The 26,718-nt window shown below is 37.5% G+C and overlaps 6 protein-coding genes and 1 non-coding gene across 12 annotated transcripts in view; 3 read left to right on the forward strand and 4 right to left on the reverse strand.

Moving 5' to 3' along the window:
• Window positions 1-926: 926 nt before the first annotated feature.
• Window positions 927-3,670, reverse strand: LOC111458341 (lipid phosphate phosphatase 2-like). Of its 3 annotated transcripts, none has more exons than XM_023100935.1 (9): window positions 3,405-3,670; window positions 3,113-3,204; window positions 2,805-3,014; window positions 2,380-2,467; window positions 2,089-2,198; window positions 1,906-1,996; window positions 1,647-1,835; window positions 1,488-1,547; window positions 927-1,221 (listed from the first exon to the last, which is right to left on the reverse strand). In XM_023100935.1, exons 2-9 carry the CDS (start codon window positions 3,173-3,175, stop codon window positions 1,046-1,048), a joined length of 987 nt encoding a protein of 328 aa, XP_022956703.1. In that variant the 5' UTR covers window positions 3,176-3,204; window positions 3,405-3,670; the 3' UTR covers window positions 927-1,045. The 3 variants fall into 3 exon arrangements, with proteins under 3 accessions (XP_022956703.1, XP_022956702.1, XP_022956701.1); XM_023100934.1 differs by having other exon boundaries at window positions 3,113-3,207; XM_023100933.1 differs by lacking the exon at window positions 3,405-3,670 and having other exon boundaries at window positions 3,113-3,325.
• Window positions 3,671-8,363: 4,693 nt separating this feature from the next.
• On the forward strand, window positions 8,364-11,194 carry LOC111458340 (putative uncharacterized protein DDB_G0268364). Of its 2 annotated transcripts, XM_023100932.1 has the most exons (3): window positions 8,365-9,662; window positions 9,817-10,085; window positions 10,221-11,194. In XM_023100932.1, exons 1-3 carry the CDS (start codon window positions 8,452-8,454, stop codon window positions 10,901-10,903), a joined length of 2,163 nt encoding a protein of 720 aa, XP_022956700.1. In that variant the 5' UTR covers window positions 8,365-8,451; the 3' UTR covers window positions 10,904-11,194. The 2 variants fall into 2 exon arrangements, with proteins under 2 accessions (XP_022956699.1, XP_022956700.1); XM_023100931.1 differs by having other exon boundaries at window positions 8,364-9,662; window positions 9,817-11,194.
• A 1,957-nt stretch (window positions 11,195-13,151) lies between these two features.
• LOC111458611 lies at window positions 13,152-14,659 on the reverse strand. Its single transcript, XM_023101371.1, has 4 exons — window positions 14,397-14,659; window positions 14,155-14,331; window positions 13,729-13,852; window positions 13,152-13,442 (listed from the first exon to the last, which is right to left on the reverse strand). The coding sequence occupies exons 1-3, from the start codon at window positions 14,562-14,564 to the stop codon at window positions 13,772-13,774; spliced, it is 426 nt and encodes a 141-aa protein (XP_022957139.1). The 5' UTR covers window positions 14,565-14,659; the 3' UTR covers window positions 13,152-13,442; window positions 13,729-13,771.
• A 2,860-nt stretch (window positions 14,660-17,519) lies between these two features.
• Window positions 17,520-18,575, forward strand: LOC111458660 (auxin-responsive protein IAA32-like). 2 transcript variants are annotated; one of them, XM_023101422.1, is made up of 3 exons: window positions 17,520-17,971; window positions 18,164-18,278; window positions 18,389-18,575. In XM_023101422.1, exons 1-3 carry the CDS (start codon window positions 17,557-17,559, stop codon window positions 18,462-18,464), a joined length of 606 nt encoding a protein of 201 aa, XP_022957190.1. In that variant the 5' UTR covers window positions 17,520-17,556; the 3' UTR covers window positions 18,465-18,575. The 2 variants fall into 2 exon arrangements, with proteins under 2 accessions (XP_022957190.1, XP_022957191.1); XM_023101423.1 differs by having other exon boundaries at window positions 18,170-18,278.
• A 970-nt stretch (window positions 18,576-19,545) lies between these two features.
• Window positions 19,546-21,933, reverse strand: LOC111458859 (receptor protein kinase-like protein ZAR1). Its single transcript, XM_023101702.1, has 2 exons — window positions 20,403-21,933; window positions 19,546-20,322 (listed from the first exon to the last, which is right to left on the reverse strand). The coding sequence occupies exons 1-2, from the start codon at window positions 21,847-21,849 to the stop codon at window positions 19,670-19,672; spliced, it is 2,100 nt and encodes a 699-aa protein (XP_022957470.1). The 5' UTR covers window positions 21,850-21,933; the 3' UTR covers window positions 19,546-19,669.
• A 387-nt stretch (window positions 21,934-22,320) lies between these two features.
• Window positions 22,321-22,392, forward strand: TRNAC-GCA. The gene has a single exon. It is a non-coding gene; the product is annotated as a tRNA-Cys (tRNA).
• A 3,482-nt stretch (window positions 22,393-25,874) lies between these two features.
• Window positions 25,875-26,718, reverse strand: part of LOC111458800 — a 1,750-nt gene continuing 906 nt past the window's right edge. The window contains exons 2-3 of one of the 2 annotated variants that reach the window (XM_023101619.1): window positions 26,469-26,674; window positions 25,875-26,320 (exon numbers count right to left, since the gene is read on the reverse strand). In XM_023101619.1, the coding sequence (XP_022957387.1) occupies window positions 26,023-26,320; window positions 26,469-26,674 (504 nt within the window). In that variant the 3' untranslated portion in view covers window positions 25,875-26,022. Of the gene's footprint in view, window positions 26,321-26,468; window positions 26,700-26,718 lie in introns of both variants that reach the window. The other variant, XM_023101620.1, reaches the window with a different exon arrangement.

Raw genomic sequence — 26,718 nt, forward strand, 5'->3', positions numbered from 1 at the left:
TGTTTACTTTATTGTACTCACTAAGAAATGGAAATGGAAGGGACATTAAATAATAATAATTTTAACAATAACAATAAATATTATTTTCCTTTTTGTAGCTCCACTAAACAAATATCAAGCTTCAAAAAATATATTAAATGTAAAAGCTAAAATAAATTTTATATTATTTAAACAAAAGTAGAGGAGGAAAGTAGGTGGAATATGAAATTTTAATTTATTTTTTATTTTCTTAAAAAGGCTGGGGATCAGACTGGCTGTTGCAGTAATAGTAAAAGTGTAACAGAATCCCTTTTTCAGTATTGTTTTTTAAAATTAAACTTTTAACTAAATTAATTTTTAGTTTCTTAATTTTCAAATTTGTTTCATTTATAAATTTAACATAAAATTCAAATTTAAAGATTTTTTTTTTAATTTGTCCGTATACTTTCATAGTTTATTGAATAAACTTGTAATTTAATGTCATCCCAAATTTATACAACATGAGGTTTTTTTTATGAAATGATTTAAACGGAAAATGACTTTTCTGTTGTTTGTTTACTTGTCAAGAAAATATACTCAAAATGTTCATTTTCTCGAAAAGATAAAAAAAGAAAATATAACATGATCTAACTGTTCTTCCTCTTAATATTTTGATTCCTAATTTGAAACTTTGTAATTCACTAAATATAAGGTTACTCTCTATCTTCACTGAACCTCTCTTCGAGATAGTGCCCAGGTCGTTACGCCTTTCGTGTGGGTCGGAACTTACCCGACAAGAAATTTCGCTATCTTAGGACTGTTATAGTTATGGCGGCCGTTCACCGGAGCTTCGGTCGCCGGCTCCCCTGTCATCAGGACACCAACTTCATTGACCTTCTGGTACTGGGCAGGCGTCAGCCCCCATACATAGTCTTACGACTTTGCGGAGAGTAAATTCATCATAAAAATGAAAGGGTAAGAATGAAAAGCTGGTAAAATAAGAAGGGCTAAATTGCATATTTTTAAATACAAGGGACTATATTACGAAAAAGAAAAGATACACAAAGAGAAGAAGAAAGAAACAGGGTTATTGGGCAGCCCCCATTTCCATTTGATGGTAGGTTTGGTTATGGAAAGGTCTTGGCTGTCCCCCTGCAATTGGCGCATCAACAATCACCACAGATTGAGCTGCTGCTGCTGCTGCATTATCCCTGCTGCTATAGAACTCCTCCTGTGCTATGAAGTAAGCATATGGACCCCATCCTACAACCACACACAATCCTTTAGGCCACAATAAACACTACCAACTAAGCTTAGATCGATACTTAAAAAAGTGCGTTTGACGTTGGTCATGTTTTCGCTGTTTTTGAACGTGCTACTGTGTTTAAGAACATTGGAAACATTTAAAGGACGTTTTCAAAATCTTCACTTTTGGACCATAAACGTAAAAGCGTGTATTTCGGGTCTACTTGGAATGACTTGTCAAGAACTTTAAAAAATGTTTCTAAAACACTTTCGTTTATCAGTACCTTTGTTGTTACTGGGAGGAGGGAAGAATTGAAGGTAGCAAAATGCAGAAACGACCCATCCTGTCAAAAGAAACGATCATTAAAATTCACAAAAGACACGAGAAATCTAAAAACTAATCACTGTGAATCAGTTGATGATTGTAATGTTTTAGCAGAAACCTATAATGGCTCCAGCAAACACATCTTGCCAATGGTGCCAATAATCATTCACTCGAGAAACTCCCACAAGTGCAGCACCAAGCAAAGGGAGAAATACAAGGCATAGTTTTGCAACATGTCCTCTCCCATCAAATGCTTGGATTTTTCCAGATATGTACAGTGCAAGAAATCCCAACCCTGCAAAGGACCCTACAAAACAAAAAACATGTCACTAACACTAACATATCCTTCAAACACACATTACAAACCATTTGCTTACAAGAAGTATGGCCGCTCGGGAAACTTTTGTGTCCTTCTCTTATTTCGCTCTCTTTCCCGTGACATATCACGTTTCCCGTTCGATCGTATGCCTGAATCGATAAGAAAAACGTCACGCTTTATAAGAATAGCTCTAACAATGTATGTTTTGTTTCAATCTCTACCAAAATGACATGTTTTGTACCTCTATTCCATCAGGAAAACAACGCCAAAAGAAGTTTGGTCGAGGGCGACCAACGCCGTTTTTTATAGCATCCGTGATAATAGCAGTGATCAACACAGAAAACAAGAGACCTATTCATAGAACAAATGAACATGGATTGTTAGTAAAACATTAGTGAAATTGTTGGACATATTTGGAATGTTTTCTAAGAGCTCAAAAAAGTGTTTTTAGCTAAGCACTTAGAAACTCATTCCAAACACGCCCGTAATCGCTTTTTATGGGTAACTTGTCTTAGTTGCATAAAGAAAGTACCTAAAATGGCGTGGTGAAAATCATAGACGTCCCTCCGTCGTATATAGACGATCAAGAATATGAAAATGGGCAATATCACAGCATACAACTGACAAACAAAAGGGAAACAAACAAACACTGTTAACTACACGGCTAAGATTGAACATATAATACGACTTATGAATGTAACAGAGACCTATTCTGTTTAAAAGATAGACAAAATCTCGCTTTCTTGGCTGCAAAAGTTAAACTGATTGAATCAATACAATCAAAAGACACATCAGGTTGCGTCAAATTCCGCTTCTCAAGCGTTTCAAAAGTGTTTTTAAGAACTTAAAAGGTCATTTGAAATAGAATTTTCCTCGAGAATATGAACATCTTATGAATATTATCAAAAAGTGGAAACAGACAAATAGAGGAGAAGAGAGAATAAAGGCTAAACTTACAGGTACAGACCAGACAGGTACTGTATTATCTTTGAAAGGAAACTTAAGATCTGTCAACATATCCTTTCCCACATAGCGATAAAATGGATGAACAGACACTAAAATCACTTCGATCACAACAAGTAGTAGCAAAATCAGCCAGTCATGTAAATGTTTCTTAGCAACCCTGGCTCCATGGGATTTGATTGTATGTGCTGCAGCATCTGAGCCCTGAAAAACGCTCAAAAACAAAGAATCGAAGGCAAATTTCAACAAGTTTTCAAACAACAAAGTTATTCAACTTTACAGAATTATTACAGAAAACGGACCTGAAATCTACTGGAGGAACTGCGGAAGGAAAAGAACGAAACGAAATTCCTCCACCACGCCATTGATTAACAAACAGATGTGCTTCTGAAATCTTCTAAAGAATCATCGCTTATTTAGTGGCGGAATATATAAGATATCAAAGATTCCACACGCTTTTCTGTTTTTTCTTTTCGTTTAATTTTCTCCTTCGGGAAGAAAAAAAAAGTCCAATCTCCAATGGAAATGAAAAGAAGTTGTCAAAATCAAATTCCAACTACTAAATGAAGAAAATGTTGGAAACTTCTTAATTACCTTATAGACAAAAATGAAAATGCCTCACAGTGACTCAATCCAATAGTGAAACAGAGAGGCTAGCAGTTGACGACGAACGGCGATTAACCGTCCAGCGATTCATCTCTTTATACGGCGAAATGGAGATTGGTTAAGAAGACGAAATTTCTTGGTTAATGCCAGTTTTTAATACAGACGACGAGTTTGAAATGTTCAACTCGTCGATTGGCGAGTCTCGTCGTTTGGGAGCTTTGACTGTTCTTCTACGCGCGTACTGGTAGTGATTTTAATGTCTCCCTACCCTGGCGGGTTCCGAACGCGCAGCTACGACGTTTATTCATGGGAATTTATTATTATTTTTTTTCCTTCAAATTTTTATACTAAAATATCACTTTAGTCCTTATTTTGAATTTTATACATTTTTAATTATTTAATTTTTGCCTATAGTTTTAATAAATCTTAATTTAGTCGTATACTTCTAATAAAATTTTAAATTTAATCATTTAAATTAATTAACTAATAACAATTGAATAAAGATTAATTTTAACTGTTCATTAATTAAATCTTTATACAATTCAATCGATTATGGTGTTTATCATTTAATCTCCACAAGAAACGGTAAAAATCACAATAATAATGAATTATTATATTCAAATTTAGTTGAGTAAGATTTAAATTATTATTGATATTTTAAGTTTAGTAGATAAGAATTAAATTATTATTGTAATTTAACCTTACAATTATTTATAGAATATTAAATTCTTATAATGTTTCATTGAATGGGCTTGGAACATGTAGTTGTGGCAGTTGAAGTCGGCCAGTGGAGGTTGGGCCTATTGACACTAATCAAACGGTTGGGTCAGTTAATAATGGGAACGGACTAATGAGAGTTAAACAGTTAGGTGTGTGTCCGAGTGCATTCCGATGCAACATGGTCACGTTTTTTACTCTTTGTCTCTAAGGGTTGCTCTAAGTGAAACACGCTTAACCTTGAAGTTTCTATGAACCACTTAAAAGAAAGATACATCTCGTCGATACATATAGTGATTTTCAATTCTTTTATGTCTTTCTTAGTTATCATATTTTTAAAATCTCTCATTTGGATGCACGAATCTCTCTCATTCGGATGTGGTCTTGATTTATTCATGTACTCTTCTTTTACTTGGGTGTTACATTATATTAAATATGCAACTGTCTAAGTCCACAACTAGTAGATATTGTCCTCTTTGGACTTTCCATTTGGGGCTTCTCCTAAAAGTTTTTAAAACGTATTAGGGAGAATTTTCTACACTCCTAAGAAAAATGCTTCATTTTCCTCTCCAATCGATGTGAGATCTGATAATCCACCCCTACACAGTGTCTTCGTTGGCACCAGTTCTCCTCTCTAGTCAATGTGGGATCTCGCAATTTACACCCTTTTAGGGTCGGTGTCTTTGCTGACACTCATTTCTCTATGAGATATGTCTCAAATGCTTCAAAAATATTAATATTTAAGTTTTAATTAAATAATTAAGAATATTGCAAGCTAAGTTTGACAATTAAACGACAAAATACATAGGGTAAATGAAATAAGGAATTAAGATATATATTGGAAGATATTTTTCAAAGTGATGGATCATCCCTATCATCAAGTTGCCAACTTGGTGGGTCCATGTTAATTATCTTGTACAACAATGTCTAGTGATCAATAATTTTACCTTTTCAACTAATTCAAATTTTCATTTATTAAGATAAATACATTTACTCAATAATTAAAAAAAAACATTAAATCAATTCCTTAATTTTTTTTTATAACGATTTTGTTCCATTTTTTTATCAATAAAAAACTCCATCACAAACTACTAGTTTTTAAACAAAATTTTTACCAAAATATAAAAATAAAATTTGAAAAGTAAAAAAAAAATATATATATATATTATTTAAAGAAATAACAAAAAGTATTAATGTGAAATGATATTAAAGCTAATTTAAGGTGAAATGTCAGAATCTTAATTATTTTTTATTTGAATTTTTATAAACTGTCTTTCACCTGTCCTATCAATTTCCATTAAAATACATAAGAACTATATGTCTTGTCACCATAATGTAATTAAAATTAGAGTTTTGTATAATCTCTATCATTTATGAGTTATTCAGGCAATTTCTCAATAATATAATGGGTAATCATGTTTTGTTTTTAATTTAAATGAGTGGGAAATTAATTATTTAATTTCACTTTCCATTGGAAGGAAAAAAATGACCGACCATCGACTCAAGAGAGAAATAAATCATTTTTTACAATTGTCTGAAAACTTCTTCATATTAGACGCATTTTAGATCGTAAATCTAATGATGACGATATGTAATAGACTAAAGTGGACAATATGTATTAACTGTGAGGTTGAATGATTGTATTTAAAAGCAAGTAGGAGAGACGGAAAGCAAAGCGGTTTGGTTAGGCGCTTTGACAAACTGTTTCTTAAAGTGCTTCCAAATGTAATATCCCTCGATCTTCTTTCATTTTCATTATATTGTCTCTACCAAACCCTTCAAATCTCTGCGCATTTTCCAATATCAACCATCTCTTACTTCGATATTTGTGTTTTTTTTTTTTGGCTCAATGGCATGTAATCATAGATTCACACCTTACCTTAAAAGAATATCGCCATAACAACTGGTCATAAACTACGTAATATTTCATTTTTACGATTTCAATTAAGATTTGAAATTCGATTATGCTACGTGATGATCTCGATATTCTCTTATGATATAACTATGTCATCTACTCGTCTTGAATTACTTTTAAAACTGATAACCTCTCTTCGTCAAACTAAATTATTATGGAGGTATTGATGTTTTATTTGGAAGGAAGAAGAGAGAAAGATAAAAGGTGTCGTGTCAACAACACGTCATTAAGGGAAGGGTTGCTTCAAAGACCGAATAATGAGAGAGTCCATCTTATCCGATTGCGTAACCATTAAAGGAAAAAAGGACAACACCTACACTACCCTTTCATACTCCACATGCTTCCCTACATACCTACAAACGCAACCCAGTTCGGGCCGTTCAAGTTCATAGCTCGAACCCCATCTTATTAAGTAGAAAAATTGATTAGAAAATAAGATATTTTCATATATATATATATATATATATAACAACATTAATCACGAGAAGAAAAGGGACCAAATTTTGACCGTTATTATTAGAATGATGACCAAAGCTTATGCATTAATGTCTCCACCATCTCTTGAATCGAATGCATTTATTTTTATTTTTTTTATTCTCTTTTAATTTATTTCTTTTTGTAAAATACTTTCTGAACGAATTTAGATGGCACGATTAATGGAAATAATAATAACCTCTTAATTCGCAGTGGGGTCCATTACAGAACTTTTCCAAATTTTGTGCAATTTAATTTACCGGACATTAGATGACGTAATTGGTAAATTTAAATATAAGTATAAAATATAAATTACCCCCACCCCTAAAGTTACTGAGCTAATAAATAAAAAATTAATAGTATAAAGTTGAGATGCATGTAATATGGGGCTTAAATTTGAAATTAAATTAATGGTAAATGAGAATATTCGGAGAATTTAAGGCGGGATGCAGGTGACGTGGTAGCTTCCAGATTTAAAATTCTACGGTCTTACGTGGCGCGAGATCAGGTCAATGACATCAAAAAAGTATGTCCACTACAACCACCTGATTTCCCTCTGCATCAGAATCTCTATTTTTTACTGTTTTTTATTTTTCTTAAAATAAAAAAAAAGGGTTTAATTAAGTAATTTCACATTGGCTTGGCAGTTGGCAAAACCTTGTCGCTTTACAGCACGGCATCTTCGAATCACACGCGCTATGTCTGTATACGCGCTCATAATAGTAGCTTCGGCGAAGTAGGTGGCCAATGGGAAGACGCGTGGTTTGCAGCTTGGTTGCTGCATGTGGGTTTGTAATTATATATATATATATTTTTTTATCTTTTCATTTCATGTTTTAATTTGAAGAAATCTCCGAATTCCGCCACCAGATTGCGGCCGAGACTGCGCTTGTCTCTCTATTTTGCCTCAAATAATAATAATAATAACAATAAATAAAATTTATTGGAATTTCTGAAAAGATATTTATAGAATTAAATCCTAATTAATTTGTTAACCCATCTAAAAATACATAATTTGTTTTATATGTTGATTTACTTATTTTTGTTCAACGACAAAATTGAAAAAATCCTTTAAATATTGACATTTTAATTCAAAGAATATTATTTCATTTTATCTATATTCCTTTTACTCCTGAGTTCGATTGAATTTGAATTTACTTTTAAAAAGTATTTTTAAGTCAAAATATTTTAGAACTTAAAATTTTATATTTATCGTAAATGTGTATACTGAACCAACCTTATTATTATTATTATTAATTACTTAAAACCATAGAAATATAACATTTTTTAATTAAAAAAATTAAAATATAATTACCATCTGCGCAAAATTCCATAAAAGGGAAAAATCCCACAGAAAGTAATGAAACGACGACGTATTTAAAAGAGGTGAGAGGACAAAAAGAAAAAAATAAAAGCAAAAATTCAGAAAATAAAATGATGATCCAGCAAACAGATACAAGCCCACACACCTTCCCATGCAACCCAACTGGAGCCAATCAGTGTGCTTAGCTGTCACCCCGTATGGACCCGGTCCGGTTTATTTTGTCCCCCTTTTACCTTCATTTTTACCACCGTAAAACAATAGAACAAAAGAATAAAAAGTTGACCCTCCATTTATATGGAAATCCCATTTGATGCCCCAAATAATTATGGAAACATTGGAACTTTTTTTACTGTCTCATCCCCAACGGAGTAACGGTAACTCTCAACGCCCCCCTTGATTATTGCTTTTATTTTACCTTTTTCCCTAATTTGTTTAATTATTTTAACTGGATTTTCAGGAAAGTGCGTTAATGATTTTATTTTTATTTTTTTAATTACTGTCCTCCGTGTTCTTTAAGAAAGACCAAAAGTTGGGGTTTTCTTTTTCTCTCGCCCCTTAGCTTTCTGCTCCCAATTTCCAACTCCGCCCTTCCTCCGCCGCACGCCATGATGGAACCGCCGCCTCTGACGACCGCTCAGCCGCTTCCGACGGCGGCGTCGCCTCAGCTCAATTATCCGGAGTCGTTGGACTCATCTCCGAGGTCTCGCAACACGGACACGTGGGATGAGCCGCTTGCCCCCGGCCCTCTAGCAGGCCGTCTTCGTCTTATGTGCAGCTACGGCGGCCATATAGTCCCTCGCCCTCACGATAAGACTCTGTGCTATGTCTGTGGTGAGACTCGGATCGTTGTTGTCGACCGCCATACGTCTTTATCTGACCTCACTGCGCGTTTGTCGAAGACGCTTCTCAATGGTAGGTCGTTTACCCTGAAATATCAGCTTCCGAACGAGGACTTGGATTCTCTCATTTCTGTTACCACCGATGAGGATTTGGAGAATATGATTGATGAGTATGATCGGACGGCGAGCAATTCGTCTAACCCTGCGGCAAAACCCTCGCGACTTAGGTTGTTTCTGTTCCCGACGAAGCCGGATGTTTCTCAGTCGATCGGGCCAATTCTCGAGAGCTCGACTAGTTCGGAGGACTGGTTTCTGAATGCTTTGAATGGTGCCGGTTTTCTCAATAGAGGTTTTTCCGATTCTGCATCGGTCAATTGCTTGTTAGGGCTTGATGATGATGTTGGTGTTAATAACCTCGATTCGGGTCCGAGGGAGGCGGATGGTTCTCAGCCTGGGTCGTTGGGAAATGGTAAGAGTGGAAAACAGGATATTCATTCTGTCCCTGATTCACCCATGATCGAGACGACATCGTCATTTGGGTCTACCTCTTCTTCGCCTTCTCTCGCGAATTTGCCGCCGATCCGGGTTCATGTGGAGGATAGCGTCAATAGCGGTGGCTGTGGTGCTGCTGCAGTTCGAATTCAAGATCAGAAGGTGGGAGTTGAGGAGCAATTTTCGCAGATGATTATTGGTCAAAAACAGCAAGATGAAGCTTTCACAGCACTCTCATCGCCGCCTCCTTTACCTACAACTATTGTGGCTTCTGCGGCGGGCTCTGCAATACCTGTGAGCTCAGCTGCCGGAGTAGGTGTAGGAGATTATACAAACCGGGTGATCTCCGATGACGAAAGATCGGATCACGGGGCGCCAGTCGGATACCGGCAACCACTACCACCTCAGCCACAGTCTCTGGCCCCCCAATTGCAGCAGAAATCAAGTGGACTTGTTGATATTCCTTCCCCGGATTCGGTGTCAAGGTACGGATTGCTTGGTTTTCTCGATCAAGTTGGCATAAATAATTCTGCTTAATTTTTATCATCAATTAGATTAGATTTGTGATGATTGTTCTTGAGGGATAATTGGTTGGTTGTCTGAGTTTTGTGCGTTTTCGGTTGCATTTTGTTTCTTCAGTGATACTAGTTTAAACAATCAGATGTCTCGCTCAAAACCTGTGATGTATCAAGAACAAGTTGTTCATCAAATTCCCTCTTCAACCGCTTGGCTTCCTGGCAATCCCGCAGATCCAGAAGTCAATATTTCTGATCAAAACGCTCGGGTTCATATTCCACAACAGGTCCAAGAATCAGGATATGTGTTACAATCTCATTACGATCAGCATCAACATCAGCAACTTCAGCAACTTCAGCAGCAACAGCAACAACAGCAGCTTCAGCAACAACATCAACAACATCAACAACAGCAACTTCAGCAACAACATCAACAGCAGCAACTTCAGCAACAACATCAACAGCAGCAACTTCAGCAACATCAACAACAGCAACTTCAGCAACATCAACAACAGCAACTTCAGCAACAACAGCAGCAACAGCAGCCACAGCAACACCCATCTCAACCACAGCAATTCATACATGCAGGCGCACACTACATCCACCAGCACCCATCTGGTGCAGTTCCTATTCCAGCATTCTTCCCTGTATATTCTCCTCAGCCCCATCATCATCCCCATCAGATGGAGCAGCAGTATCCAGTCTACTACCTGCCTGCTAGACAGGGCCAAGCTTATGGCAATTTGCCAGTACAGCAATCTTCCATCAGCGAGTCTGCCACTGCTATTCCTCCTGGCCGGCCCCAAACCCCACCCAATCCAACTTTGGTTACAAGTGCAGCTTACAACCACGTAAGGAATGCCCCTATTGCAAAAACTGAAATGGCTGCCAAGGCATACAAACAGACAACTACAGCTGCTCAGTCGTTAGTTCAGGTTCCGACAAATCAGCATCAGCAACAATATGTTGCCTACAACCAGGGTTATTCTCATATTCAGCATCCATCCCAATCGGTTGCACCTACATCCGCTACTGCAAATTATGCCTATGAATTTTCGGACCCTGCTCATTCTCAGATATACTTTACTCAACCTCTAGCACCTTCTCAGTACCAAGCCATGCCAGCAGCTGCTGTAATGCTGCCTGAAAATTCTGCTCAGCATCCCACTGACAACATCAAGCCGCAGATGAGAACTTCACAACCATTATAGTCTGTTCAGAAAGAAGAAACAATTTTGGAATAAAGTATTTGGTTTTGTTTACAATATTCTATATTATTGTCTGTCTTGTTATTGGTATCTATTGGTTTGTGCATGTATCTGAGATAAGAGATAATAAGTAATTGTTGTTGTCTTCTTGGTCGTGTGTCATATTATTTGTTTATTGTCATAGAAAATTATAAAGTGGTCTGGATATTATAGTTATACTGTAAAAGTTCTGAACTCAAACATGGTGTGCTTGTGCAGGCAATGTGCTATAGAATTAGCAAGCTTTTTTACATCGATCTCTTATCTTCCCTCAATTTTATAATTTTTGCTGATGTTAGATAATGCTTGGTTTTATTTCTGATTTCTGACTTGTAGTTCCTTATGTAACAATGCTCTACCTGCAGTCAATTGCTTATAGCATCCAGCAATTGGGATCACATTCATACCAACAGAAGTTGATCATTTCCTGGCAGTTAATCATTTTTTGTCTGAAAACTTTTGTTACTCTGATTGTGTTTACAGATTCTATGTTGCTGATCAGTTTGCATCTCCTTCACTGAATGCGGAACAAATAAAAATCATAGGCTTCCTTTTCAGCTTGGGGAGGTTCCTGAATTCTCGCAGCCTCATTAAAGAACGCTCATGTTCAGTGGCTTGCTTGAAAGGCTATGGTTCATGTTCAACAGGCTGGTGTTTAGAAGGGTGTTCACCACTAGCTTGTTTCCATCCACATCTTCCATTCTCTTGTGATCAAAGTTGGTGTGAGGCTGCTTTTTGTTCTCTGAAAGCTGTTCAACTCCCTTCCCAAATCTGTTATTTCCTTTTTCAGGGTTTCTTCTTCATACACTGAGCCTGGTACCTGTCGGCATTCTCAAGCTGTAAAGTAGTAAGGAATCCAATGAATGCACACTGTCTTGGAACATCTCAATCCATATTGCCATTTATTCCTTTTCTTTTTCTTTCCCAATAAAATGACATCAGAATGGAATCAAAGTTGATTTTTTTGTATAAGGTCTCATCTCAAAATTATGGTTGGACCGAAGTCTTGCTTTTGGTGAGATTATCAGCAGCTAATTCAGGTGGGAATTTGGCAGAAACCTTTCACATTTTGAAGTCTTAAATTTGCATGTGCCATCTGTAGTTCAATGCTATAAAATTTCATGTGATCCTCTGTTACAATATACAAATGCCAGGTTTAGTTTGTGGTGAAACTTTTCTTACAACATTATGTACGAGCTTTGTTTCTGTTATTGGATATGGAGACAGGTTGCAGGATTTATGACTCAGATAATCAAGTTCGCCATGTGGGTTTGAGCTTATCATTCTTGTCTTTGCTTCCTAAAGACGCTGCTTTGCATTGTCATCACTTTCTGCCTTTAACTACTCTTTTTATAATTACTAACATACAGAACTTTGCATTGTCTGGAGTAGGTAGTTGGCGAAATGATGCTCGATTCGTATCAATCGAATTTCAACTCAGATGTCCCATAAGCAACCACGACACAAAGAATGCCACTTTTTCAGATCATGTTTGGTAAGAATCGAAATGAATTTGGGAATTCCACTACTTTTTGTCCAAAACCAGACGCAATCTTATTGTAAAGGTTCTTACTGTTGCATTTCCCATCACAACTCGATGTGTATAATGTAGAATGTAACTCAAAGCCACCAAAAAATAATGACATAAATTTGACTTTTGGCTTTGTAAAGGTCCCTTGCCTTCATTTCAGTCCTTATCCCTGATGGATCTAATATTGTATATATGCAATGCAGGATCCACGCAGGAAAGCATTATCCAAAAGGCAATTAATATGTGCGTTCGCCTCAATCTTAGACTTATAAAAGCACCGATGATGAGTTTCATTGGTTCATCAATCAATTTTTTTAAGGACTTAATGTCTTCTTTGCGATTGGCCAAGCCAACCTTGCTAGAAAATGCTCCTACCATAATAACCCTTTGCCGACTGGTAAAGCTTTTTACATTTCATTCTGACTATTCATTTATATAATGGATGATATATTTGAATAAATCAACCCATGCTTAGATCATTCATGACTAAAGCCATTTATCATAGCTGAGGAGGTTCTAGACAAAGCTACAAGTCATAGATAAGGCACACCAATTATGAAGTCAATGGTTCGATCTTCCATCCCACAATTGTTGAACTAAAAAAATTGTGTTTGTGTTGGTTTAGATACCAATTTTGAAAATCAATACTTAAAAGGGAAGAGACTACACAAATACAGGTAAGGAAGGTATAATTTGTTATTTACTCCAAAGTTTTTCAGAAATGGAAATGAATATACAGATTAGCAGCCCAAATACAAGAGGAAACAATTTCAGTTAAGTGCCACTTTCTGTGGGGGCAAAATTGAAAGTGATCATAATCCACAAAAACAAGCAATACAAAGATACATACCTTTTCATAACAGGAACATTTACCTCAAACACTCTTCACACAGTGGTTCGTGCCACGGGATACAAGTTGCAGCTTCCTGCACTATTCACTCTTCTCCGTTTGCTTTCTTGCCAAACAGTTGACTGAGGAAACATGGCACACAAATTGATTAAGACACTACATTTGAGCAAACATCATCTGTTCTTTTGACAGACAAACTCCACAACTCAAGGGAGCCCATTGCTCTCGGGATCAAGAGCCACCCGTTTATAAAGCAGTGAAACTAGATTTGGAACTGTGGCAGACAGCTAGAAACGGTCGCTAATACCCAGTATGCTAGAGAGAAAGAGGAGGAATCCGTCTGAAGAGGGGCTTGCGTCTAGTTAGCTAGTTAGTGAGGTAATAGCTTTCAAAGGCGAAGAAACTCACCTGAGAGAGGATGATCACCCAAGCTGAACTGAGAGACAGCCAGTCAATGGGGGAAGATTGAAGAAAGACTCACAGTGAACAGCAATAGGTTTCGGCGAAAGCCCAAGAGGCGACATATTAGCACCTAAAATATGAACACAAGATCATCATCCGTGGCCACAAATTTGTGCAGTGTGGCATGACTCAATTAACTTCAAAAACGATAATGGAGCTTCAAAGACTCTACCAACTTTCTAATTGTGAGAGCCAGAAAATCTAACAATTTTTTCTTAGCTGGAGTGTTGAGAAAAACTAGGGTTCATAAAATACACTTTCATATGACACAACGAGATAAGACGAGGCCTACTAGCAAAATTTTCATATTCAGGTTCAATGCACACAATGAGTTATGATGACAAGGCAGATAGCCAAATTGGTTGCACTCACCTGGTCATGGCCGACTGAATTTATATAATCGCCGGATCTAGCCCATGAAATTTGTGACCGGAAAGTGTCGTCAAAATTTGTGCGGGACTGTGAAATTCGGAAATTGAGGAGAACAAAAAGGAAGCGGAGTCCGGCATTTCTCCGGTTATGGAAAATCGAAAGAGGAAGTGCATCTTTAGATGAACACACTCTCCACAATAGTATGATATTGTCTACGTCATAAACTCTTATAGCTTTGCTTTGGACTTTCGAGGCACCTTAGGGGAGAAGATTGCAATAGCGACCGCGTTTTGAGCGCCGAAAGCCACTAAATCACAGGCTCCCCAAGGAACGTTGTTCACCATTATGTTACAGCCTGCTCCTATGAACGCTCCATTGACTTCCACCTCGTCGCCGCCGCCAGAAGCCATGTTTTTCAGTAGGGGAAGAGGAGATGGCGGCCGAAGACCAGGGCCGCCGTGGGACGAAGATGGGCCTAACAGTTAGAAGGATGGGTTTTCTTTTGGGCCTAATGTCAAGCCGATCTGAGCTCAATGGGCCAAATGGGCCTCCCGTATACTTATGCCCTATGTTTTTTTAACAGCAATTTAAAGGATTAAAATTTTGGAAAATTGCTAAACATTGATATAAAAAATATTAGTAACATTGAAAAAGGAAATAATTTAGAAGACACCGGACCGTTGCCAGTGAGAACGTTGAGACCTCAAGTGGGTATCTCACATTGGTTGGGATGTGGAAGTCTCTCCCTAATAGACGCATTTTAAAACCTCAAGGGGAAGCTCTTGAAGAGAAAACCCAAACAGGACAATATCTGTTAGCGCTGAGCTTGAGTGGTTACAAATGATATTAGAGACAGATACCAAGTCGTGTGCCAGTAAGGACACTAAACCTCTAAGAAAGATATCTCACATCAGTTGAGATGTGTAAATCTATCTCTAATAGACGTCGATAAAGACGCTGAGCTCCAAGAGTGGAATGCTAAAATAGAATGAAATTAAGGAGGACATGATCATGAGAATAATAGTCAAGACAGGCAATGGGTGTTGGGATAAGAGAAAGAAAGAAAAGAGTGCAATGAATGGAGTAGAAGAGGGGAAGGGAAGGGACAAGGAGGAATGGGAATATGGGCTCCCCTACGGACGACTGTCCCTTCAACCACAAAAAAGTGTTCAAAAAACAAACACAACGCGTCTTTTTAAGTCTCCGTCTTCTCAAATTAACGTAATTACGGTGTGACTCTCTCGTTCAATAATTTTTCACGAGTACTACTCCGACACCCAAATCATGATTTTGAAAAAAAAAGAAAGAAATGACAACGACTCCTCACCATCCCATCAGTCTCCATAAGCTTAGCTACGCAGCATGAAAGTCTCTGCCTTTGTTTTTTGGTGGAATGTCAGGATGGAGGTAATTGAAGCAACAAAGCCCCCTCCCCCTTCCCCCTCCCCTTCACAGATATCATCTACACAACATGTTGGGTATCAAATTTGGTGTGTGATCTGTGTGGAAGACATGTTTTGGACAGGCCATCAGCAAGTTCGGACATGTCATGATAATTAATTATGTGTGCTCTGTGTGACATCTGACAACAACATATTTTGGTGCAGAGATAACATTAGACCAACAAGATTGTCATAATCATCATCATCACTTTCGATCCAATAAAGGCACACCAGGGAACGGGTTTCTGATTTCTCAGAGAATCTAAGTAGATCCTTTATTGTATGTAATAAATACTATGTGTTTCCTTGTCAGATAAGTGTTTCATCACTACTTTCTTCCAACTGAAGCTTCGAAGTTGTAAACAAGTGTGTGATACACATACACAATGGCTCATGTCTACTAGAAGAGTGTAACAGATTTTAGAGTATCAAAAGTAAAATTACACATGTCACCAGGACTTGGTTGAGCTCCAAATTTTGTTAGTTTAACATGCATAAGTGGGTCTCTCACATTACCTGTAACCATCTAAGTCCATTGCGAGCGAATATTATCCACTTTAGCCTATTACGTATCACTATTAGCTTCACAATTTTAAAATGTGTTTGCTTGATAGAGGTTTCCACACCCTTGTAAGGAATTCTTGGTTTCCCTCTCCAATTGATATGAGATTTCACAATCCACCCCCTTGGAAGCTCAGTGTCATGGTCATACTCGTCGAAGGCGTGTTGCCCATGACCGCATACCCATGACAAGCCAAATCTTTTATGTATTTACATGTTGTAGTGTTTTACTTTTGTATTTCTAGGGAGCAGTACGTTTCAGAAAAATCATGTTTCGGCCTGCCAAACATGAAATGCCTCACAATGTACTATAGGGGATATGACTAGTTGTCAACTTCTCTCTACTAATAGTTATGTACGGTGAGCCGTTGTTGTTACTATCTTGCTTTTATATATAACGTTTCTTTCAAAATCTCTCTCTGCCCTTGTTTTCTAAAATCTTCTTCTTAAACCGAGGCCAGAGACTCGAGAATACGTCGCTTGGCCGTAGACGACGTAAGAACGAATTGACTCAGCTCACTTGTCGTTGGAAAGTGAGTGCCGCACAATCGCACAAGTCCGCTGCCATCAAAAGTGTGATTGTGACACTCAGCATCCTGCTGACACACCGCTTGATGTCTGGTTCTAATACCATTTATAACAACTAAAGCCCTACTGATAGTCGACATTGTCCACTTTGACCCGTTATATATCACCGTTAATCGCACAATTTGAAAACGCGTTTGGGTAAGATATTAGTTCGAGAGAAAATTTGATACCATATTACATTACCATTAAACTTAAAAACATGAATAGATCCAAATCAACTCTACATTGAGTCAGGTAGCATGATTGATGTGAGGTTCATCTCACCTTGCCCAACACTAGTAAATCATAAAGGTTAGGTCGTTTAGCAAACCTACCACGTTCCGTAGAAGTGGCGTGTGAGAGAATATGTTCTTATCCACAATACATATTATCGTAAAAACAACGAAACCATAGTTCTAATTTGAAAGGAGAGAGTATTGATTGGAACTGGAAGTAGGGATGGGGGTAGGCACATAGAAAGTAGTAGAAACAGTGGTAGGAAGGTTAGGTAGTGGAGAATCCAAAAGAGGTAGCTTTTTGGTTAGCATGAAAGTGGGCATGGCATAAGGCTTGTTTGGTTTTGCAAACAGTAAATGGGTTCTTGCATTTGCATGAAGTGAGCTAGCTTAGTGAGTAGCATAGGCGCACACACACACACACAAGCACAAGCACAAGAGGATAAACAAGATTGAATGAGTAGTAATGGGAAGAGGGCTTTGTTGTCCCCCTCCCCCCTTGCCTTAAGGTCCCTACATCCCCATCATCCCCATATCCCATATAAATAATATGCATATAAATCCCCAATTTCTTTACCCAAAGCCCATTTGAGATAATGGAGCCTAATCAGTTCTCTGTTTACTGTGAAGGGAAAGGGGAGAATGGGAGCATTGATTTGGGGCTGAGCCTGAGAACGCTGCAGCCAGAGGTGGTGGGATCAATAGAAGGGTATGGGGAGGAGGATGAGCATGGGATCAACTGGGGGGCGGCGGATCACACGGCGGCGGATCTGTACATGAACATCAACATCAACATGAAACATAGTAATAATAATAATGGAGTGGTAGTAGTAGAACAAGATTACTACTGTTGTGAGGAGGAGGAGGAGGCAGAGGAGGTGGTGCAGAGCAAACAGCAGCGCTGGGCTTATGTCAAAGTCAATATGGATGGTGTCATTGTTGGTAGAAAAGTTTGCATCTTTCAACATGGCTCCTATTCCAATCTCGCACTTCAGCTCGAAGACATGTTTGGTATGGTTCATTTCTTTCTGTCGATCACTGAACTATGTTTGAATTAGCTTTTAATTCATAATTTGACGTGTTAAGGAGTGGACAAAGCTTAATTTTGATCTGGGTCTCTTTTTTTTTTTTTTTTTGGTTAGGTTAGTTTGGTTTGTTCGAGTTATTTATTTAAATACTTATACTGTCTATGTTTATTGGTGGGATCAGGTCGACAATGTGAATCTGGGTTGAAATTGTTTGAGAATGAATCTGAATTCTCACTCTTTTACAAAGATGGAGACGAAAATTGGAGGAGTGTTGGTGACGTCCCGTGGAAGTAAGTTTATAACAATCGTTCGATTTACTTAAATGAATCAAATTAATTTGAGTGTTAGTTTTAAATTTTTGATCTAATTTGGTGACTTGGTTTTGTTGGGAAACGGACAGGCAATTTGTGGAGGATGTAAAGAGGCTGAGAATTGCTCGGAAAGATGAGGGTTTTGTTGCCATTCATCAAAATTAACTTAAAAACTTTCTTAATGGAATTATATTTTGTGTTACGTTGGAAGCTTTGGATAAATTATCTAATTTTAAGGAACCTTTTATAACAAAATCTTCCAATTATTCGTGTTTATATTATATACTTTATCTCTGATTCCTCGATTTGATGATTTATGTTCAACGGGTAACCTAAATATTAAACGGTGTGCTAAGAAAATGTATTATTCAGTCATAAACTCGGTGTTGGGCTCGATATCATTAGCTTAAAATAACATATACGTACGATGTTACATAATGACGTGTTTCTCTCCGTCAACTTGAACTTAGCTTAACGACCATATGTCTTCGATTAATAGGTAGGAGATTTTAGTCTTTCGCTCCTATTATAACAGCCCAAGCCCAAACCCAAACCCACCGTTAGTAGATACTGTCTGTTTTGACCCGTTGTAACGGCCTAAACCCACCGCTAGCAGATATTGTTTACTTTGGCTTGTTATATATCGTTGTCAGCCTTACAATTTTAAAACGTATCTACTAGAGAGAGGTGTCCACACCTTATAAGGAATGTTTCGTTATCCTCTCAACTAATGTAGGATCTCGCAATCCATCCCACTTGGTAGCCAGAGGTTTCCACACCCTCATAAGGAATGTTTCGTTTCCCTCCCCAATGGATGTGGGATCTCACAATCCATCCCACTTGGTGGCTAGAGGTTTCCACACTCTTATAAGAAATGTTTCGTTCCCCTCTCCAACCGATGTGAGATTTCACAATCCATCCCCCTTGGGGGCTAGCATCCTTACTAGCACACCACCTTATGTCTGGCCCTGATACCATTTGTAAGAGTCAAGGCTCACTGCTAGTAGATATTGTCCGTTTTGGCCAGTTACGTATCACCATCAGCCTCACAGTTTTAAAACGCATCTACTAGGAGAGAGGTTTCCACACCCTTACAAGGAATGCTTCGCTCTCATCTCTAACCAATGTGGAATTTCACACTCATTCTCTACCGTCCGCCTCCTTAACAAAATGAAAAATTTGAAGCCCAAAGCTGAAAACACGGCCAATTCTGCAACATCAGTTAGTTTGTAGAGAGAAGCAACCATTGATTTTGGAGAGTGATTGATAAAAATAAGAATGAGAAAGCAAATCCTCAACTCGAATGACACTGATTTTGTTCAAAACAACATAGAACTTTTTGAGTGTCATATAATGATATGTTTTGTGGTTCAGTTTGGAGTGACACCCAACCTGCTCAAACCATCACAAACATGTCTCATTGCCGGTCTTCTTTCTGGACTATTTTGAACACAACCTAATGCCATCTTCAAAACCTCGATGATCTCCTCATCCGCATCATCGTCGGGAGCCAAACTCGGGTCTATCACGTCCGAAAGCGGCTTCTTTTCCTCAATACAGAGTTGAATCCATTGAACAAGATCCATTTCCGAGGCTCCCACCTGAACTATAGGCAACCTTCCTGTGATCATTTCGAGTAATATCACACCATACGAGTACACGTCCCATTTCTGCGATGGCTTCACGACTTTGAACGATTCGGGAGCTTGGTAGTAAGTAATCATACTAGAACTGAATGTACTAGCTTCAGAAGTGGCAAACTTTAGTTGTTTTTCTTCTGCCATATGACTCGATTGCACGGTCGGAGTACCTCCAGCAATGTTAACAAGGCGGGCAAGCCCGAAATTCGAAATATGTGGTATCATGTCGTGTCCAAGAAGTATGTTGTTGGTTCTCAAATTACCATGAACATACTTTTTGGGGCTGAACTCGTGCAAGTAAACCAACCCTTTCGCAATGCCTTCCATGATCCTTAACCGAGTAGACCACGGTAGCGGTGTAAACGGTGTCGTTCCGGGCTTCCCTGATGACGTTTTAAGATTTTTATATATGAATCAACAAAAGATATGAAGTTTTAGGTGCAAAAAAGTAGAGAAAAGTTACCATGAATGGCAGATGCAAGGTTCCCATTTGGTATGTAATCATAAATAAGCAGTTTTTCATCAACAGACCAATAATATGCTCTGAGACTAACAAGATTTGGATGCCTCAACTTCCCAATTGCTTCAACTTCAGTTTGAAACTCTTTGAATCTTTGAGAACCTCCTTCACCCAATCTTCTCACAGCTAAAGTGAGTCCATCGTCAAGAACAACTTTATACACTATACCGATACCGCTTTTTCCCAAAACGAAAGCCGATGCCTTGAGAAGTTCGTCGAGATCAAACGTGACTCGTGAATCCAGAGGTACCAAATCAAACTGCTCGATATGCTCCGAAACGTTCTCGGATTCACCCTTTTGAAAGCACAGACAATGCTTTCTTCCTTTCTCATCCTTCTCTAAACCATACTTAGATTGGTCTGCCTTCTTCCCATTTCTATGAATCCAAAACCTCAAATAGCAATAAGATAACATAACACCAATCAGGCAAATACCAATGATATCACCTATGATTATTGCAACCAAACTGCTCTTACTCACCCCTCCTTTCCCATACTTATTACCATTGTCTGGTGAAGATAAACTTGCAGCCGGGGCTTCAGAAGAACATGGATTCTTCAATGGCGGTCCACAAAGGCCAGGATTCCCAATGAAAGCTGTTGGTCCTCTGTTCATAAGAGCACCATTTTGGGGGATTGAACCACTCAGATTATTATAAGTAAGATCAATATAAACCTTTTCAGGAAGGTTTCCCAGGGTGGGTGGGATAGAGCCGGAGAAGAGATTATGAGAGAAATCAACAGTGCCTTGCAAGCTAGACAGATTACCAATATCCACTGGAATTGAACCATTGAAGTTATTGTAAGAAAGATCCAAATTTTCCAAGAAATTCAAACTGGAACCAAACCCATTAGGCAGGGAATTGGTAAGGTTGTTATGAGTAAGATCAAGAATTCTCAATCTTCTGCATTGCATCAAGGAAACAGGCAACGACCCATTAAAGAAATTGTGAGATAAATCCAAGATTTGAAGGTTTTTGAGGTTACCAATCTCATTTGGCACAGACCCAGATAAGGAATTACCATAAAGCACCAAACTTTGGATTCCATTAGCTTCGAAAAGCTGTAATGGCAAGGCTCCATGGAGGTTATTACTCCTCAGATTCACATGACGAAGCTCGGAGAGAAACCCCAGAGAAGAAGGAAGAACACCGTTGAGTTTCTTGTTGGGAATGCTGAGAGAAACAACTCTTAGATCCTTGCATGTAACACCATTCCAACCACATGGGGTTTCATCAGAAGAATTCCAGTTGCTGAGAGAGGCGTATGGGTCTTCAGAAATGGACTGTTTGAAAGACAAAAGAGCAATGCGGTCATCGTTCAAAGACGCCATGGAAAGACAGATGTTGCAGAGGAGAAAAAACAGGGGAATGGAAGGGAACTTAGCCATGGTGACTTGAAATTGAGGAAGGGAAAACCCTTGACAGTGAGGGAAGTAGAGAAAGCTTTTTTGCAGACCAGAAGTCTAAAGGGATTCCCATTCCACGAGGACAAAAGTGTGTTAACTTCTAGTGAGTAATATTTAAATATTTTATGGTTAAAAGAGAAAGCAAAGTGATTGATGATTAAATTAACTTCACCATATATATGCAACGTTTTTTTATTTTTTATTTTTTTAATAGTTCTAAAAAGAAAAAGAAATGTTAATGGCTTTGTCTTGTGCTTCCCAAAAAGCCTCGTACTAATAGAAGGAGTATTCTTTGATTATAAATCCATAATTATTCTCTAAATTAGTCGATATGGAACTTTCGTCATCCAATGATAAACACAAATATTGAACTACTATTTGCTAAAATTTGATTACCAACATAAAATTATATGTACTAATAAAATGGATTTTTATTCGAATTGAACAACAGTTGGGTCCATAGCTCAGTGGTAGAGCATTTGACTGCAGATCAAGAGGTCACCGGTTCGAACCCGGTTGGGCCCTAATTTTAATCTCTTTTTCGGTGGGACCCACTGCGACAACTCTGTGGCGATCTGGGAATGATCAGACGGTCGTGGTTGAGTATGTAATCATCAATTATGAAGTGTTAAAGTGCCACATCATAATTATGATTCTGTCGTTCTGGGACCCACTTTCCATCCATTTACGACTTTTCTTTTTTAAATTTGACCACACAAGGCCAGTTCATCTGATTAAAATAAATCCAACGGTTGGGATCTTCTTGCTGACCTGGTACGCTCGACACCACGTGGGGACCCGGAGAGTAATAAAACAGGGTTCACGACACACGAGAAAGACCGGAACGCTAAAAGGGAGGAAATTTGGCATGTGAATGGGAGAACTAGCCGTTTCTGGAATGGTGAGTCAGTTCCACGTGTCCGACGCGCTTCGGGTTCAGAATTGAGAGAAGGAGAAAATTAAGGGGCTGAAATGAAAATAAACTCTTTTATAAGGCCCTACCTTCGAATTTAATGATGTGTAGGGACCATGATATTAAATTCTTCGAATCATATTTCTTATATCTTTAATTTAATATTTTATTATACCTCGGGTTTATAATTACCCCTAAACCTTATTGGTTTGTGGACATAATATCTGAATTCCTAACCATATTTCAAAAATATCTTTAAAATTTAATAAATTTTATTAATACATTTCAAATTTTATTAAATGTTTAAAATAAAAATACCCGATATTAAAAAAAAATATTTACTATCAATATACTAACAAAACCGTCTTATCTCCTTAATTTTAAAAGTTGATGAATATTTTTAAAATGTGGTATAATTCGTAAGGATATTTTGAATTTTTTTTTGCAATAAAGGTGTTTTTGAAGTTTTAAAACAATTTGAAAATTAAAAAGTAATTTAAAAATAAAGTATTAATAATTTACCTCTAAAATTAATTTTTGTTAATTTAGAAAAAAAAATTATAAGTTTGGACGTGGAAAGATTAGAATCACCCGTAAATGTGACAATTAGGTATTTCTTTCGGAAGGATACTCAAATTATTTAATTTTCAATATACGAAACGGATAATTATGTTCTTAGTCATCCCATTATCTAATACAACTTGGATACGATTTTACCCAAAAAAAAAAAAAATCAAAAAGTATGTAGCACTAGTATCCAATGTGCACTAAAAGTGCTTAAAAATAAAAATAAAAATTAAAAAATTAAAAAACAGTGTCCCCTTTTTGAAGAAAAATAAAAAATAAAATAAATAATGGTCCCAAATGTTGACTTTTGGCCCCATCGAAAGGCCATGTTGACATGTCCCGACACCTAAATCCAATTGCTGCTGCCTGTCTTTACACTATTTTATAAACCCCTCTCTTACTCAAACCGCCCAACCGTTTAAATAACTAACCTTTATTTCCTTATTTTAACTCTTTTTTTTTTTTTATATATATGAACTCCAAATTAATCCTTCAATTTGATTAAAAATATATATAATATTAATAAGATTCACACGTGGAAATGCAAGAACCATCTATATTTGACCCACAAATGGATAAATACAACTATTACAATTTTTTTTTTTAATTTCATTTTTATCGAGTATATTAATTTCTTTTACATATTTTCAACTCGAATAACACTAAAATCGCTAAAAAAAGGGAGGAAAATTACACGGGGGCGGAAATTGGGTTGCATTTGTTTTGCGGTCACCGGATCAGACGCGCCGCCGTCTCATAATTGGGTTGCGGCGGGAGGCGGAGAAGGAGAGATCAACCGCCGCAGCCGGCTCCACAGCCGGCAGCACATGCGGCACCGTATGTATCAGAATGTGAGGAGGTTTTATCCTTGGGGCCGCCGCCGGTGCAGGAGAATATGACGGTTGAAATAATAGAAATGGAAACGACCGCCGCCCATAATATCAAAACCGTCGGAGCGTTTATGAATCCTCCGCCGCCTTCGCCGCTGAAATCTCTCAATACCCTCACCATCTAAAACCCCGCCGCTTCTCTCTATCTTTAGGGAATGGATTAGAACTGTGAAGCTGTATTAATGAAGGGCATGTAAAGGTGTTAAATATCTGGTCCAAACCACAAACCAATGATATGACACCACGTGGACATGAAAATAATAATAATAATAGTAGTAATAATGATAATATATGACCAGCTTTTGTTGACTTTTTCTTTGGACAAATTACGGTCGAAGCCCTTAATACGAAGACTCATTTTTTTCCATCATCAAAGTCAGCTTCCACATTATTATTATTATTCGGTTTTTATTTATTTCGCCGACTTAATATTGTTAAAAAAAAAAAAAAAAAAAAAAAATTAATATTTAAAAATATGAGTCCACATTCAAGGGATGGTTGGTCAAATTGTGGTTCAAAAAGTCAACGGTGGAATTTATGGATGAATATTATTAATTAATTTGGAATTAAAATGATTTAGAGATGTAATTTTGAAATTAAAAAGAAACTTGGAGGTGCATATGGTAATTTCGTACCCTATTATTCTGAAGCTAATTTGGGAATAATCGTATATATAAAAAAGCAGTGGATTTAAAATATATTCCCGTTTTTTCCTCACTTTTTGTGGTTCTTTTTCTTTTTTTAATTATTCTTTTGCTTGAATTGAAATATTTTGATGGAAAAAGAATATATTGTTTAAATTAATTAATTAATTTAGAAAATTTTAGGATTTAAATTAATAGAATTATTAATTTGAAATTTTGAATGATATATAGAAGAGTTTTGAAGGACGTAATGGAAAAGAAAATTAGAGTGAGGGTAGCATTGCAAATAGCTTAAAGTTATGGGCACTACAATTTTGAAAGAAGTTGTGGTGTTTGAAAAAGATGTGTGAAAGTGGACTGTTTGAGATTTCAAAATCATGGACATTTGGTGGAGTCTACCATTAGATAAAACAAAACTTATTATTGACGGTAAGCATGTTGATCATGTGATAGGAGCTTAGTTACGATGAAGGCACGTTAATAGCATGACCTAATAAGTAATAATCATGAGTGCATGCGTAGAATACGAGAATGTTAAGAATTCTTGATTAGTATATAAATTGTATTACTCCGGTATATGAATACAAGCTTGATCCATATAAAATCTAATGTTGTATGATAATACAATGTAGGAACTGTTAGAGGTTCGAGAAATGAACTCCAATAATGGTTAGGCCTTACGTACACCTATAGTTGGATGAATGATAAGATGAGGAGGGCATGTCACCCAATTAATCTACTAAACCCCGTAGAAACTGTGATTGATGCACTGAATGCTAATATAGGGACAATGAGTATTCCTAACTATCAGGATTATGTGCTAGTTCAAGTTGCCGAAGTATCTAGTGGACATGTCATATTTGATCGAGAGCTAATCTTACGTACTAGTCTGAAATTCATATTTTAGATGTCATACGAATTTAGTATAATAGTATACGAATTTGGAAGCTATGAAAAAAATAATAAAAATCCTTAAAATAAGAGACACTTGAATAAAGAAAGCAAAAGAAAAGAAAAGGTTGGTTGATGATTGATACGAGTGGCTTACACTTTGTTCTCCTTCTTTCACTAAAAACAAATACTTTTCCAATATTATAATAATAATCTCAGAAGCCGAAGCCGAATCCAAAGCTCAAACACACTACGCCTTGTCAATTTGAGCATTTTGTTTGAGATCATGAGCAGGCGCCGCCAAGCCCACCCCCCCTTCATTCTGCTGTTTCTGCCACCCTCCAGTGTCAGCTTTCGAATGCGCCCAATAGTATGATATCGAACCCACCATCGACAGTACCGTCATGGCCCCGGCGCCGGCGAACACCCCCTTCCGGAGAGTTGCACACGACAAATCTTCGCCGCCAAACGCCGCTCTGTACTTTGTGTGGTACGCATTCCTCGCAGATCCGGCCAACAGTCCAATCTCTGCTCCCACAAAGCTGATCCTGAAAAAAACAGAGTATATAGACAAATATCGCCGTCAAAGTTGGATTTTTCCTTGATGGGGTTGTTGGGTTTGAGTCATTTTCAAAACCCAATTGAATAAATTAGCTGATTTCCAGACAAAGATCTCAAATTTGGAATACATTTTACCAGGAAAAGACGAAGAAGAAAATGGCGACAGTGGTGGCTTTTCCACTAATTAAACCCTTCCCACAGCAGAAACATCTAGTAACGCCGTTAACCACCGCCTGGCTTATCAGAAGCAAACCGAACGCCGATAGTCCGTACACAGTCGATGCGTCGGTGCCGTACACACAGTACGTGTACTCATCGTACTCATCCGGCACAACCTTAGCCTTCACAAAAAGAAAAAAAAAAAAAAAAAAAAAAAAAAAAACCC

This window comes from Cucurbita moschata, unplaced genomic scaffold, assembly GCF_002738365.1.
Source record: "Cucurbita moschata cultivar Rifu unplaced genomic scaffold, Cmos_1.0 Cmo_Scf00021, whole genome shotgun sequence".
Taxonomy (NCBI): domain Eukaryota; kingdom Viridiplantae; phylum Streptophyta; class Magnoliopsida; order Cucurbitales; family Cucurbitaceae; genus Cucurbita; species Cucurbita moschata.

Bases quoted from the DNA above. Each gene is read 5' to 3' on its own strand.
- LOC111458341 (XM_023100935.1), bottom strand. From the start codon at position 3,175: ATGGCGTGGTGGAGGAATTTCGTTTCGTTCTTTTCCTTCCGCAGTTCC. The intron at 1,548-1,646 runs GTTTCTGCTAAA...TTCTTTTGACAG, and splicing joins GTTTGCTGGAGCCATTATAG to GATGGGTCGTTTCTGCATTT. The intron at 1,222-1,487 runs GTACTGATAAAC...GTGTGGTTGTAG, and splicing joins TCCTCCCAGTAACAACAAAG to GATGGGGTCCATATGCTTAC.
- LOC111458340 (XM_023100931.1), top strand. From the start codon at position 8,452: ATGATGGAACCGCCGCCTCTGACGACCGCTCAGCCGCTTCCGACGGCG. The intron at 9,663-9,816 runs GTACGGATTGCT...TTGTTTCTTCAG, and splicing joins TCCCCGGATTCGGTGTCAAG to TGATACTAGTTTAAACAATC.
- LOC111458611 (XM_023101371.1), bottom strand. From the start codon at position 14,564: ATGGCTTCTGGCGGCGGCGACGAGGTGGAAGTCAATGGAGCGTTCATA. The intron at 14,332-14,396 runs AAAGCAAAGCTA...GTGTGTTCATCT, and splicing joins CTAAGGTGCCTCGAAAGTCC to AAAGATGCACTTCCTCTTTC. The intron at 13,853-14,154 runs GTGAGTGCAACC...TTCATATTTTAG, and splicing joins ATTCAGTCGGCCATGACCAG to GTGCTAATATGTCGCCTCTT.
- LOC111458660 (XM_023101422.1), top strand. From the start codon at position 17,557: ATGGAGCCTAATCAGTTCTCTGTTTACTGTGAAGGGAAAGGGGAGAAT. The intron at 17,972-18,163 runs GTATGGTTCATT...GTTTATTGGTGG, and splicing joins TCAGCTCGAAGACATGTTTG to GATCAGGTCGACAATGTGAA. The intron at 18,279-18,388 runs GTAAGTTTATAA...GGAAACGGACAG, and splicing joins GTTGGTGACGTCCCGTGGAA to GCAATTTGTGGAGGATGTAA.
- LOC111458859 (XM_023101702.1), bottom strand. From the start codon at position 21,849: ATGGCTAAGTTCCCTTCCATTCCCCTGTTTTTTCTCCTCTGCAACATC. The intron at 20,323-20,402 runs GTAACTTTTCTC...AAACGTCATCAG, and splicing joins CCTTGCATCTGCCATTCATG to GGAAGCCCGGAACGACACCG.